The sequence below is a fragment of the Tympanuchus pallidicinctus genome, unplaced genomic scaffold (assembly GCF_026119805.1).
Source record: "Tympanuchus pallidicinctus isolate F22 unplaced genomic scaffold, pur_lepc_1.0 scaffold3, whole genome shotgun sequence".
NCBI lineage: Eukaryota > Metazoa > Chordata > Aves > Galliformes > Phasianidae > Tympanuchus > Tympanuchus pallidicinctus.
The window spans coordinates 31330482-31345853 of record NW_026294747.1 but is presented as its reverse complement, the minus strand read 5'-3'; the positions used below and the strand labels follow the sequence as shown (position 1 = coordinate 31345853).

Below are 15372 nucleotides of genomic sequence, written 5' to 3'. Positions count from 1 at the left end.
GTAAAAGACAACTTTTAATATGAGAAATTATGTTCAAATAGCATATTCTTCCCATCACACAAACTTTCTGGAAATTTTTCCTAAGTAGACAAAAGTTATTTCTGAAGTCTTTGTCAATGAATTAGTGCTACTTGTATGTTTAATGTATTCTATATATTCTACAAATTGGAAGAATGTATTTCTTATCCATGAAGATAATGATAAAATTGCTCTAATGATAGGAATTATTATGACAGTATAGAGATTTGAACACAACTAGAATGAATATACGAATATCAAAACAACTTTCTATATCTGGGCCATTAGTAGTGTAACATGAATAAAATTGAATTTTCATGCACACAATTTACACATCATATTGTGCAATATATTTAATAAAGCAAATTAAATTTATTTGGAAGTAATTATTTTATGGCCTGAGAAATATAAGAAAGAGAGCAGGCAAAATGATAATGTTAATCCCATGCCAGAAACATGTTTTATCAGGTTTCCTTTTAGCTCTTAAACAAGATGTAGTAAAAACAACAACATTCTGTCAGACTATATGTTCATTTCTTGCTTCCTGGATTAAATATGCTTATGCTATGCCACATTTTTATAGCTTTCAATTCCTGTACTTTAAACCTATTAAACAATGTCAAGTTGAATTTTCTTCAAAAACTGCTGCAGGTTAAGAAAAAAAATAGGACAGTAGAATATTTGAGCGCTAACATTTATGTCAGCTAATTAATATGGATCAGTTGTGGTTTGCAAAGATTTTAAAGTGCATGCATATTTGAGACAAATATAGATGAAGGATCTGATTTAGTTCCTTCTCAGATTGATAGAAAGCTCTTACTGATTTCAATACAAGTATGATCTACCAGTTTTGTATGCCTGACAGATAAAAGCTGCTTTTGTGCTCTTGCATAATATTAGTTTTTCCAAATTGAGTACAGCCAAAAATACAGATGTACCACATAAGAAATAAATCATAGCTGCAACATTGTATTTTTTGTTCTTTATTCTTTTTACTTGATAATGGAATGTGATTTTGAAAAAACTAAAACTGGGAAAAACATTAAAGTTCTTCACGTAAAAAAATCTGTCTAATTAACCTGCTAAGAAATTAGCCTATTTCAAAAACTGGCACCCTCTTATCTTGGGATGCAATGGCATTTTTTGTTTCAGAATATTAATATTCCATTATTTAGTCTCCAAAAAGTCCTTGTTAACACAAGACATTTTGTTGTTTGAACATACTTCTACAACAAAAATGTACTTCTGCTCAATAATGTTTGAGCAAAAGATTCATGGTGCCTATGTTTGACCCTAAGGCTGCTAGATTTCTTGGCAATTTCTTCTTTATAGAATCACAGAAGAAATCAGATAGAAAGGAAATCATTTAGTCCAATCTCCTGCTGAAAGTCAGGATCAGAAAAAGCAAACTAGAGCTTCAATTTGGACTTGGATGTCTCCAAGAACGGAACCTTTCTATTTGAGAAGTATGCGTCAAAAGAACAAACATATCTTAATTGGGCTTTTCCTTGAAAGGCACTTTTAACTTTTTTTTTTTCTTGTAATCAAACCTTACGTAGAGGTAAAACAAATTACATTATGCTTAGTATTAAGACTTGTTTTCTATCCAAAGTCTTACCTGATTGTAACATTCCCATATCAAAGACATCCTTCTTGAAGAAAGCTCTAAACGACAAAGGACTTGTACTGCAATCTTCTGAAAGTTTCTCAACAGCTTGTCCAAACATAGAAACTAAGTCATGAAGAGGTCCATCTAAATCAAGCTGAGAAGTAGGAGGTAAAATCAAGCTCAGGCGTACAGAGACTGATGCACAAGATGCAGAACTGGACTTCACAGACTCACAATCAATTTGGAAGCCCTCTGATAACATCTTCTTTGCAAAATGTTTTCTGTGGAGTGGGTCATCAACTACTGCAGTAACATGCCATTCAATGGCAGCATCTCTAGGTAAGTTAGTTACAACAACCACAGCAAGCATCCCACACTCTGCAGCTACTTCACCATATGCTTCTGGATCATCAACCTAAAAGATAAACAAAATATTTTGCATATTACATAACTGCTAGAAATTAATGTTGCTCCTATTCAGATGATATATTCCAAAAAAGGATCTACAGTACAGCTATTTCACAGTGGTTGGTTTTTGTTTTTGTTTTTTTTCCCTGTAAAATTTCCTTCATATTTAAGTCATTGAGCAACGATGAATTTGTCTGGCAGTTAATATCTGCTCATTTTTTCCTATTTAGACTACCACTATGCCTTTATCATGTAAGGAAATTCTGTTCTTAACATATTTAACAATTAAAAAAATTTTTTTTTTTTTTTTGTATATGGCAATTTCTGTCAATTTCAATGAACAAAATTTCCTTTCTTTAAAGAATAGAAATAGTAGTAAGTAATGAAGCTACAGCAGTGGATTAATAAAATGTACGTATTTAGTTTAAAAGTTGGAATACTAAAGATACAGCTTAGATACAGCAAAGATTCCTTTCAGACAATTGCGAACAGCAGAATGGTCTAAGTATTGTGTCCAGTTTTGGAACCCCCAACACAAGAAGGACATGGAGTTGTTGGAGCAGGTCCAGAGGAAGGCTATGAAGATGATCAGAGGGCTGGAGCACCTATGATGTGATGACAGACAGAGAGCTGGGGCTGTTCAGCCTGGAGAAGAGAAGGCTCTGAGGAGACCTTATAGTGGCCTTCCAGCACCTGAAGGGGGCCTACAAGAAAGCTGGGGCAGGACTGTTTATAAGGGCAGGTAGCAACAGGACAAGGGGAAGTGATTTTAAACTGGAAGAGGGTAGATTTAGACTAGATATTGGGAAGAAATTCTTTACTGTGATGGTGGTGAAACACTAGAACAAGTTGTCTAGTGAGGTTGTGAATGCCCCCACCCATGGAAGCATTCAAGGCCAGGTTGAATGGGGCTTTGAGCAACCTGGTCGAGAGGGAGGTGTCCCTGCCTATAGCAGGGGGGTTGGAACTAGGTGATCTTAAAGGTCCCTTCCAACCCAAATCATTCTATGATTCTATGTTTCTAAATGAACCCTTTTAAAGACAAGAGCATCTTCTCAATAGTGGAATTATTTTGAAAGCTTACTCGGTAAGCTAACTTTGAGAAACTGACCTCCTTTTTCTCTAATGGTATTAATGAAGCGGGAGAGGTTTTCTTCTTACTTCCTTGTAAGAATCTTAGGATAAATCACATTGGAACATGTTGTTAAGGTATTGGAAGTGAATATAATGTTTCAAAACACTTAAGTGCTATGCCATGAGCCAGAGGAAGAAATTGTCAATTTGCAGTCATGTCAACACAAATCAACTGTACTTAAGTACACTATATAGCATTACCTGTAAAACCTAAAATGAGTTCATAAAAGTATCATCTTGTCCCCATATTCTTGCAAAGTATTCTATTATTTATTTTACAAGAATACACAGAGTAGAGGCCTCAGAACGCAGCTGAGGAATCACCTTGCAGTGGGCTGAAGCCCAGCTGGCAGTGAAGCTTCATAGCTACTTGCTTGCTCCTCCCACCCCAATGGCATAAATGAAGAAACTCAGGAACTGACATAAAAGCAGTTTGGTAAGTGACGTAAAGAGGAGGAAGAACGGAAAAAATACAAAACAGTTCATGCAAAGACAATCCCTTAACACCTGTCACAAGCAGACCTATGTCCATCCAGTCTCTGAGCAATGGGTACCTTTCCAAAACCCATCTCCTCATTGTTTGTATCACTGTATAAGGTGTCATATGGCATGGGATATCCCTTTGAACTCTTCAGGTCACCTATCTTGCCTGTGCCTTCCTCAGCTTCTTGTGCACCCCCACCCTATTTGCTGTGTGGGTAGTGTGGTGAGCAGAGAAGTCCTTGATGCAGCTCGGACACTGCTTAGATGTACCTAAAGCATGTCATGCACACTATTTTGTCCACTCATCCAATACACAGCACTGTAAGGGCTGCTATGAAGAAATTCAGCTCCATCCAGGCCAGACACACACTTAGGCGTTCTGTAACCTTGTAGTTAAATTCATATACTCATACACCTATTATACGACAATGTCTACTTATGGAAAACAACTCAATTTTATGATATATGCTCTCAAAAAGGATTAATGTACCTTATCTTTATCTGCTTTTTGAATAAATACATTCTAATTTGAAGAATTATAGGTATTTATAGGTATTTATTCTGTTCAGAAGATATTGTTTGTCTTATTTTTTCCTCCATTTTCAAGAGAGATAATATATATATTAAGTGCTTTTGAGATTAGGGATTTATATTATCTTTGTGTACACAGATAATAACTTTTTTATATACCAATTTGCTTACCCTGCAGTATATACTGTTTATACTGTCCATTGTCTGATCTCTAAAGGAAAAACAATAACAAGGCAAAGCTGTCATTTTACCTGAAGTTGATAAGGCCATATAACTCTCAGTACCTTCAATTCACAAGCTCAATTTTCATCTGCTTGCTCTCAACTTCAAGAGGAAGAAATAATGACATGTTACAGGCATTCACAAGGTTATTGACAAGCATTTTCCACAGAATGTCTTTGATGCTTGACCCTTGTGAGCTGTTTACATGAAAAATGCACTTACTTCTATATTAACGATAGTGGAGTCTAATTCTATACCAAACATCTAGCAATTGCTTTAGCATTTCTGTTTTTGATATGGGAACAAAAATAGGGATAATTTGTCTCAAATTGCAGTCACTTCAGTTATAAGAAAATCTCACTGAGTACTGTTTGCTTTCAGTACTTTCATTAGGCAAGCTGGGGCTGTTATTAAGGTACCAACACATAAATGTTATATTAGCACTTAACAGGAGGAGCACACAGTATTCTCCTCTAGGAGATGAATTCTAACCTTGTCAATATAATTCTGCTCTGAGTGCTGTAAAACAGTTTGAAAATACGAAACACTGGAGTTTTGCACTGAGGGAAAAAAAAAAAGAAAAAAAAGGTATGCTCATTCAGGCTTAAAGGCCACTTTGCTGGCCCAAGGTGCTGTGGCAGTTTAGAAAAAAAGTCTAGAGAAGCTCTCTCAGGTCACATCAAGCACTAAGACAAACTTTTCTACTTCCCTGTACTTGTCTTAGGTTGTTAAATCAATTACTCACTATTTCTGCTTGCCTTCAGCTGCCATTTAGAATATGAAGAAATACATGAAAATTAAGGCCAGGAGAAAGCACATTTCCAAATTTAACAAACGAGAATCATTCTGAGTGAAAGACTGTTCATGGTGAACCTGTGCAGTACCATAGCACTCATAACCTTTAGCTTTAGAATTTGCACAAAGCACAAATGATAGAGCTACTGGGGACTAACAATCTTTCATCAGCTGCTAAAAATCATACATAAATACTACTAACAGTGACTTCTCCTGACTTATTTTCAAGAAATCACTGACATTTGTGTTGTACATGGATGCTGCATTTGAGTTACCTGTCAGAAATTTACAATTGTCTTAAACAGCTGAATATAGTTATGATAGCTTCCCTTGTACATGGGGATGAATATTTATGGGTCTGATAAGAAATTCTAATCATATAATGCTGGAACAATATAAGTTTGTATTAAGAGTGAAAATAAGTTACTCTGTACAATTGATTCTACATTGTCATCAGTGAGACAACACTTTTTGGCAGATACCTACGGTAATAGGAAGAAAAACATGGATTTAAGGTTATTGCACAAGGATACTGCTGTAGAGCATTCTACAAACGAGCACGAGTTTCAGCCTAGTCCTTCTCCCACAGCTTCACAGTCTTGAAAAAGAGCAAGCACAAATTGAGGTAGAGGAAGCAGCTTGGCTTGGCCTATTATTCTTGAAAAAGAAGTGTCAAATAATTCTTGGAAACCTCTGTGAAAATCTTATTAATGAGGTGATAAAACAAGGCCAGACAAAGTTGAAAGTAGTGATTCCTTAAAGTATGTACAACCTGAACTTTACAAATCTCTACAAATTTCATTATGCTGTAAGCGTAGCTGCTATCTAAAGGCATTTGCTCTTAAATAACTATTTCCTGGCTAAGAATTAACAGTACTCAAGTGATTTTCAAATTCATGTAAGAGGGTATGCCTGTAAAAGATCCTCATGTCCTGCTATGAGCATTTCCACAGGCAATTTAAACATTTAAACCAAAAACCAACACTGCAAAGTAAATTTGCACTAGGAATAGTTTGTCCGTCAACAGGAAAAATAAACAGAGTTAAAGATTCAGTGGCAGACTGCTGAGGTACTATGGAGACGGATATTCTTCTATATCATATACATTTACATGCTCGCATTTAAAGAAGGTTCAAGCAGGAAGTCAGCATACTTCCTCTGTGAAGGAGATAGCCTCTGAAAATAAATTTATCTGCAACAATGCCCTCTTCCAGGGATAGATGCAAACTGGATTATCTCAGAGACCAGACTATGACAGGATTCTGATTCTGTGTGAAGTGGTAAATCCCAGGACTTTGAAAAAAGATGTGATATGACAGTGATTTAAAGTGTGCGATTGTCTTATTTACCTGCAATTTTATGATAACAAATTTGACTGATACAATACTAAAGTAAATACTGAAAAGGGTCCCATGCTACGTTAAGTAACACTGTGGAAAGTCTTCATGGACTGGTTAGTAGAGAATCACAGCAGATGACAGCAGTCAGAAAACCAAGTAAAACATGATGAATTGTTAACAAAAGAATAGAGATCACAGTGAGCTATGTTACGCCACTGTAGAAATTCACAGTTCATTCACATATAAAGATACACACCTCTTGATCTCTGATCAAGTTGAAAAAGGTCATACTAGATGCAAAATGTGTTCAGAGGAATAGAACAAGGATGATCAAAAAGCTCTGGAAAATTTGAATGGAAATGTTATCCAGCTTCCTTAAGGAGAATCTGACCAGGATTTACAAAGTCATGCATGACATAAAAAGAGTAGATCGAGATAAGAACTGATTGTGCATGCTCGTCTTTCTGTAAAAGAGCTATGGATCATCAAATGACATTAGCAAGAGCATGGTTACAAAAATTACAATAGTGGATGACACTTAAGATTCCTTGACAGAGTTCATGGTTCCAAGAGCATTATATAGATACAAGGGGAACCTGAACAAACATTTAGAAGATAGAGTCAGTAGGGATTATAAAAGAGACATATTAAAAATCCTACTGAAGAATAACTTATAAAATAGTCAATAATTTATATAGTTATTAATGGTTTATATAAGTAATACAATAAATCTAATTAATTTAAATATGAACTGAAATAGTTTGAAGCTGAAAGAACATGAGAGTGGATATATACTTTTCATATTTTTACTGTTCATATCTGCTTAGGACTACTGTTAGGAGTTAGAATACCAAGCAGAATGTTCACCATTATTACTATTCTTATATTGTTACACGAGAATTTATGCAGTACTGTGTTCAGTGAAGAAAAATAACTGGGCTTTCTTGACAAGGCAGGATGAATTTACATAACTAGTCCCTTCCAACATTTCTGTAATTGTTAATATTTATCTGAGTACTCCAGATTGATTTACCAGATTAATAGTGATCATACAGTCAAGTAAGAGAATACAGGTAACAGCTTTGAAAGGAAAAGTGCTTCTTCAGTCAGTTGAGCAGAGGTATTGGCATCATAGTGGAAGATGCAGAGCTTAATCTGCGTATTCTTGGCCTCCTTCTGAGGGAAGAAGAAATAAAAAGCCTCATCTTCTCCTTTTTCCTGAAGCAGAAGCACAGAGAGAACTGGAATACTGCTTTTGAGGAGCTAAACATATTTTAAATTCTTGCTTATACGGATATAGCATTAGCATAGACAAGCAAACTTTAACGCACAGTGCCAACAGTGCCAAGCTTGAGGCTTGTCTGCTTGAGGCAACTGACACAGCAATGTAGATCTTGGGCCCCATTACCTCCAGAGCCACCAAGACTGTCAGCTGTGTTCTAACTGCTCTAACAGGTTCGTACTATGGATACTTACCTCAAATCTGCAAAAATATAAGGACAATTGGCTAGAAATATAAAGGGTCTAAAGGCATCACAGAACACCTACTGAAGTCCACAGTACTACAGCTAAGTGACATCACACTCAGTAAGCTATCTAATCTCAAGAAATGAGAATGGGAACTCAGTTTTCATTATATACATGCATAGACCAAAGCTGAGAAGATAGGTTGGTAGGGATATGTCTTAGCTAACACTTACGAAAATGTTTAATGCAGAAATATAAGCCTGTTTATAACACTGAATGGAAGGTTTACAACAGAGTGTGTCAATTCATTTTTAAATTTGTAATCAACCCATATCTCCACATTAAAGCAAAATAGCTAGCTGAAATGCTGTGTGCAGAATTCTTTCCTGAGATTTGCTCAGATACAAAGGTTATTGTGCTGGCTTACAGTATTACCACATTCTAGTGTTTTGTATGCCTTAGTTCTTAGTAACAAGTCACTCTATTTTCACTGTGTGTGTTCAAGACAGCTACAGAATACTCTTACACTAACATGTGCCTACTTCTTTAAAACAAAGCTCCAATGCTATGACCTTAGTTAAATGAAATACACTGGACTGGAATGGATCTAAACTAAATTATCTAGAGTGTGGTTTTAAAAGTGCTAAACTTAAAAGAGCATTTCTGTCTAATAGTGTATTTTTTCAAAATCAAGTCAGAACTATTCAAACTCCTAGGGAAAGAAGAATACTAAATATGACACAAACCTATATTGGAACAATTTTATAAGCATTTAATTCTTTTATTTAGTTTAATAGAAAAAGGTACAAACTTCAGTAATTAACATTAATTATGCAATTTTTTTTTTATTTTGACTAGCTTCCATTTGTTCCAAATCAGAAATATTCTTTTTGTTGTGTAAGGTCTATCTACAGACTACCTACTTCACAGCTGAATGTGGAATCTAGCTATAAGAGAGATGAATGTGTAATTGCTATCCCTACAAAGAACTGACTCAGAGAACAAAAAGAAAGATACCCTGATGTTACTTTTAGAAGCTGAGAATACGAAAAACTTCTATGGTATGCATTATTACACCATTATAGTGGCATGATTAATGTGCCTGTAAATAATACATTTAAAATGTCTCTTACACTGCCTGCATAAAACAGAGTGCATCAAACTCCTGAGATCCAGTTTAGGCTTGCTAGAGAGTCTCTCACAACAATAGGTTTATGACTTTAAAAAGTAAATATTCCACTAGGAAAACTGAAGAAGAATAAAAATGTCAGTTCCTGAAGAAAGTAGGATAGAAACAATCCTTTTCAACATCCTAGTTCATCTAATAAATAGGACACATACATTCCTGGTCTAACAGTCCTGAATTCAAAGAATGAAAACCACTGTGTTTTATAACAATACAACTGTTAAGACTTTTTGCAAAGCTTACAAAAATAAAGTCTGACATTTATTATTCTTTCCTGAAATAAAACAGATGCCAAAAATATACAAACACTAAGCTGGAAGGCTAAAAATGAGGTCTTGTGAATCTGAATATTCACTTTGGAATAAACACTGATAATATAAAAAAGAAACATGTTCTTCAGATATCTTAGTTCTCTCCACTACATAACGTGTTGGACAAAGCTGACAGTAGTTTGTATCATATATAAACTATTTTGTACAATGTCAGCAAGAACATCAAGAATGTACTTAGTTGATGTTACCCAATAAGGAGAATAGGGAGAAAAGAAGGTTCTACAACACCTGCTCCAAAAGTAATGCCTCCTATTTTATGAGTTTGGACTGCTATGTCAGATGCAGATGGCAGTTGAAGCTAAAGCTTCCCACCAGTATTCTATCACATTTTGTTGCCATGCAGCAGATGACAGCTGAATGGCAGTCTGACAAAATGGCGCCTGACACAGAAGTGCATATGGAGCAATGGTGTGCCATTGAATTCCTCCTTGTGGAACAAATGACACCCACTGACATTCACCAGTGCTTGCTGAATGTTTATGGAGACTTAACAGCGGATGTGAGCACAGTGAGGTGAATTTCTGTAGTGGCAGCAACTTTGGCTGGTGCAGATTTTTAGGGGTGCAGCATGAGGGCTCTTGTTCATTGCTAGCAAAAATGCATACCGGATGGTAGCAATTATGTTGATTACCATGGTTTTTAGCTAAGAATTTGCTCTATCAAATTACTGTTGTTGTGCTGTTTGTATCTATTGTAGTTTCCATGAAGTATCTGGGAGGCATTACTTTCAAAGTGACCTACATTTGTTTAGGCATCTGATAAAGCATTTTGCAGATTTGTGTGTGTGTGTGTAGTCTTCATCTGCCTTTCAGAAAGAGGAAAGTAGACACAGGAAAACAAATATGGATTTAGAAATACGGGAGCAATACTATTTCTGAGGGTACTTCTAATCAATTTTTCTTATTCTAGTAGACTTCAAATTAATGTGTTCTCTCCATATAACTTTTCTACAAGTTGGCATTTGAAAAAAAAATTAAGAGTAAATAAAGTTAATTTGAATTTAAGTAAAAAGTAAATAAAGTAAGAAAAATGCTTTCTTGAAAATAATTGTATCTTAGTGATGCAAATTTAATTATTAGATATGAATTGGTCAGCAATTAATATGCCAATCATAGCTGCTGAGCTTTTGCCAAAGGCACTTTGTGGGTAAAAAAAAGATCTTACTTTAAACTGTTTTATCAATTACGTATAAAATCTCCACAGTATATCTCTGCCTATTAGAATTTTTCAAGACTAAAATCTTCTTACATGGTAGTCAACCAAATATATAAGAAGAAACTACCACAAAAATTAACTAACATAACATAACCACTACCACACCAGTGAGTACTCTTAGGGAGGAAGTTGCACAATAAATCTGATAAATTTGATTTCAGAAGTCAAGACAGGCTTTGTGGGACATGGATGTTATATTTAAACCGATAGTCAAAACTTCCATGATGCACGGTCTCTGAATAGTACTACTGTAAGTATATCTAAGTTTTATATAATAAAAAAAGCAAATGTGGGAGCCTGTGAAAAAAGAGCTTGTAAAAAAATCAGATCAATAACTATATAAAATCTATAGTTTACATCACTCAAACAGAATAATTTAGACACTTGGTATTCTTTTACCCTAACCACCAACTTCAGTAAGTGGCTTCAGTAAGTGAAATACATTTTCTCCACTTCTGTGCGATAGACAAAAGGCTCAGCTGAAATTAAAAACATAACCATAAAAGCTCTCTTTTGATTATATTTAGTATATAAAAATATCATTTGTGTGTTAATTTTGCTTCTCTTTTCTATTATTGGATATGTGTTTTAAATCCTTTCACTTAAGACAATAAGAAGGTACAGAGCAAGCCCTGTGACATATCAAAATAAAAGCAATCAGTTTCACATTTCTATTAAGACATACTCAGCTTTGAACAAGTTTCTAGAAGAAATAAACAACTAAAAGCCTCAACAAAGACAGTATAAAAAGTCTGTAATAACTGGGTTAACACTTCTGCTTTCTGGGCTTACCAACGTAAGCCCAAAAGTTTCCTTAAAAAGCAATTATTTTAGCTTTTCAAGGTAATTTGAAAGAAAAAACAAAACATAAATTGGCATCAGACCCTCTATTCTCTCAGCCTGAGCAAGAACATCTCGTGTTGAAGGGCACTAGGACACGTGAAGTTGGTTTTAACCAAGAAAGTGGCTCCAGTCAAACTGCAGACTGGAGCAGAAGGCATCTGAGATCACAGTCAGTACAGCAGCTAGCCCTAGTGACAAGCACCACATTGAGCTCTACACCAATCTCGTCAGAAATGATAAGGCAGAGACAAATGGACAAGTCTGTACCAAGTCAGAAAAAAGCAGAAAAGGATTACAGATCTCTATTTGGAGCATGGATGTGGTCACCAGCTCAGAAGATGGATGGTCCTCTGCATTTAAGTCAGTGCATAGTACTGATAGAGGGACAGAGCTATAGACAGCAGTTAAGAGAGCTGGCGTCCAGACACTGCACCACCATCCAGGCTTGGTCTTGTGCTGAAGATGGTCTGCTCCATTCCATGTCTCTTAGAGCCATGTACACATATTTCTTAAAATACATCTAGGAATGGGTACTGCCCAATTCCCTGGGTGGGGTGGCCCATTCCAATGCCTAACCAACACCAAGATTAAGAAAATCTTCCTAATAGCAAATTTAAACCTCTCTTGGAACAACATGAGGCTGTTTTCTCATGTCCCATCACTTGTTACCTGAGAAAAGAGACCAAAATCATCCTCCTTGCTGTAACCTCCTTTTAGATAGCTGTATTTTAGTCTAAGTACACTCAAAATAGGAATACCCAGGTGAAACGTAATGGCCTGTGATATACAGGTCAGACTAAATGATCTGAAGGTGCCTTCCAGCCATAAAAGCTTCTAAAGCTAAGAAGTCTGCTTTACCCACTATTTACAGTCTACAAGGCTGCTTTGCCTTTACTCTACCCACAATGAGAAGGCAACCTTCTTGTTCACTATGGCCTTTAATATCCCTTGCTGATGGTTTTAAATTTTTAAACAGCCTTACCTGTTGTGCTGCCTTTTATGTGTTCTCACACTTACAGATACAATTTTGGAAGCAAAATATCTAAACATTAAGCATAATAAAAATGAAACAGATTAAAGCTTCTCAGCAGTAGGGTGCAGCTGCAGCAAAATCCTTCCAGTTCCCCTACATTTCCTCCACAGCAGGGACTTTCTGTCAAGCTGTGAGTTAGTTCTATACAATAATACTGGCTGCTGTTACTGCAATTGTACCTTCCTGTATCTCACCGTTGTACTAAAAATTCACTTTGATTTTTGCTGTAGTCCTTGGTAATAATAATATTTAAATAAATTTCTGCAGAGCTAAACGCAAATTCCAGCAGTGCGTGTTAGATACTCAAAAGGACAGGCAAATGTAAAATTGGTAAGAAAATAATTACACATTAAAAAGCTGTTTTATTTGCTTTAAAGATATTAACAACTTCTCAGCAAACTAAAGGATCCTGAGCCAAGAGAAAACCAGTTAACGACTGGAGTTAAGATTCCTTGAAATACCTCTCAAACATACATCATTTAATATATCAGTTACACTGTGGAAAGAAAGATAACTACTTAAGGAACAAAGTCATAAATTGATAGCAATATAAACTGAAAGCAAATGAAGTCTGCCACATGAAACATGATCACAGACTGTCACTCTGAGGGTTTTATTCTTCATGGCTAGTGTCAAAAATAAGCACTTAGGAAAGAGATTCCACTTGAAAATTGAGAATGTGTACCCAAATGGGATGGAAAATGGGAAAAAGTTAATGATCAAAATCTGCATTAAGGATAGCTGTTTTTATGATTCAGAATTTAAATTTCAAATCTTGATTTTCTTTGAAAGAGAGCTAATTTTCAAATGAAGTTTCATCTTTTACTTTGCATTCTAACTACAGTCATATGTTCTCCTGTAGACATACAGCACTTTTAGCAATTGTGGTTAAAACCTGTAATTACATTTTGCATTATGCTTTGAACTGTGATGCTGTTAGAGTCAGAAGAAAAACAATTTGGAAATTCTGGTGATGCTACTAACCTCCTATGAACTGTAATGCTTTAACTCATTGAGACAGCCACCTTAAAAGTAGTATGATATATGGATTTGGGTCAGCAGTCCTGGCTGTGCCCACACCCACTGAATATGGAAATTAATTACATGCCAGCCAGACATCGCATATTCACTTGTGACAAGAATTTCAGGATAACTAATTTCAGGCACCTAAAAATTATAAGCCAAGCTTGAGATATGCATTTCAACATTTTCAACAGTTACTGGAATGGCTCAAACGGAAAGCACAGTTCTCCTGATGGTGAGGATACTTACTACTGACATATTTAATGGGATATCAACTCTTACATTCAGGTGAACCCATGTACGGGAGCATGGAAATTTTTTAGTAAATGGTTTTTGTTCAACAGATTTTAATATAAATGCTAATTAAAAGTTGAAAAATTACAAATCCATCTTCATGGGTATGTTTTGTACTTTTTCATATATTTAACTATATGCATATATATGTATATGGGAAGGATGGGACAATGAATACGAAAATGAATTGAAAATACATACATACATATATATATATACATATATATATCTGCATACATCTTCCCCACATAATTATCTGTGCAGAACATGCATAGAGATATCATGCACCACGGAATGCATATCTAGAATTCCATGCAAATATACATTTGACAAATTATGACAAAACTTTACTGAAGTTATTGAATTAGCTAGAAATTATAAAAAATCAGTATTTTCATCAATAAATGTATACGTTTTTACTCTTTTAGACTTCTTCACTGATTCATTTATTAAAAATAACTATACTAATAACTTTATTAATAGCTTCTTTATAAGTAACTTAATAACTAAATAAAACAAATATAGCCTACATAAATAAAGTAACTCGCTAAAACAAAGTTAAATGAATAAAATAAAATAATAAATAAATAACATTATTGTTTCTTTGTTGTGAACTGTGCAGAAGTAACTACTTTGTCGACAGCAGGTCAGGTGGTCAGGTTTTGTTCCCACAAAGTTGGTTATAAATGAGATGCATAAAGACCTACATAATATTACCACTGAGTACTGTCTAAAAATGTTAGATTTCAAGTGTTACCAGTTGTGATCATTGTGTTACACCTATAGGATCAACAAGGCTATACACATGTATCACATCAACTGGTAATGGTTTTATTTTTCATCCCAGAAGATGCATAAATACAGAGAGAAAGTTGAATGCTGAACTGGCATGCATGTTACTGAGTATGGACCAATTAGCATTGCTTGTTTTTGATATAGAAAGATTTAAATTTGATTTCAGAATAACATTAGTTCACTTTTAGGCTGCTGACATATTTGTTTGGAAGTGGAGTACAAAAAAGGATAAATATTTTTTGTTTTGGCATTTATAAGTAGTCACACAGCAACAAAATTGAATTGAATATTAGCAGGAAGGTTCAAACTCTATTGCCATACCATCAACATCCACCTCCAGCATTGCAGGCCAACATGACAAAATAGGAGGCGTTACTTTTGGAGCATACCTCATATTATATAATAATAAGGAACTATTTCCACTAGAAGATGGTAAAGATTTAGGACAGACCAGTTGTTAGTGAAAATGTCACTGAAAGTTGGGGTGTGAACTTGCTGTTCTTTTGGTCCTAATCAACAGGATTACCTTGCCCAGAGAAGGACAGAAAAAGACCCTGATGAATCTCCTGAGGTTTCTTACTTTGTTAGGGGAATTTAAAATGCCCTACCTGGAATTAGGAATACAGTGTCCTGAGTGAAAGTAG

At 35.2% G+C, this 15372-nt stretch overlaps 1 protein-coding gene across 9 annotated transcripts in view; it reads right to left on the bottom strand.

The window, feature by feature from the left end:
- Positions 1-15372, bottom strand: part of DPH6 (diphthamine biosynthesis 6) — a 178132-nt gene that overhangs the window by 36165 nt on the left and 126595 nt on the right. For all 9 annotated transcript variants that reach the window (XM_052693900.1, XM_052693908.1, XM_052693901.1 and 6 more), the window contains one exon: positions 1637-2042. In XM_052693900.1, the coding sequence (XP_052549860.1) occupies positions 1637-2042 (406 nt within the window). The remainder of the gene's footprint in view (positions 1-1636; positions 2043-15372) is intronic.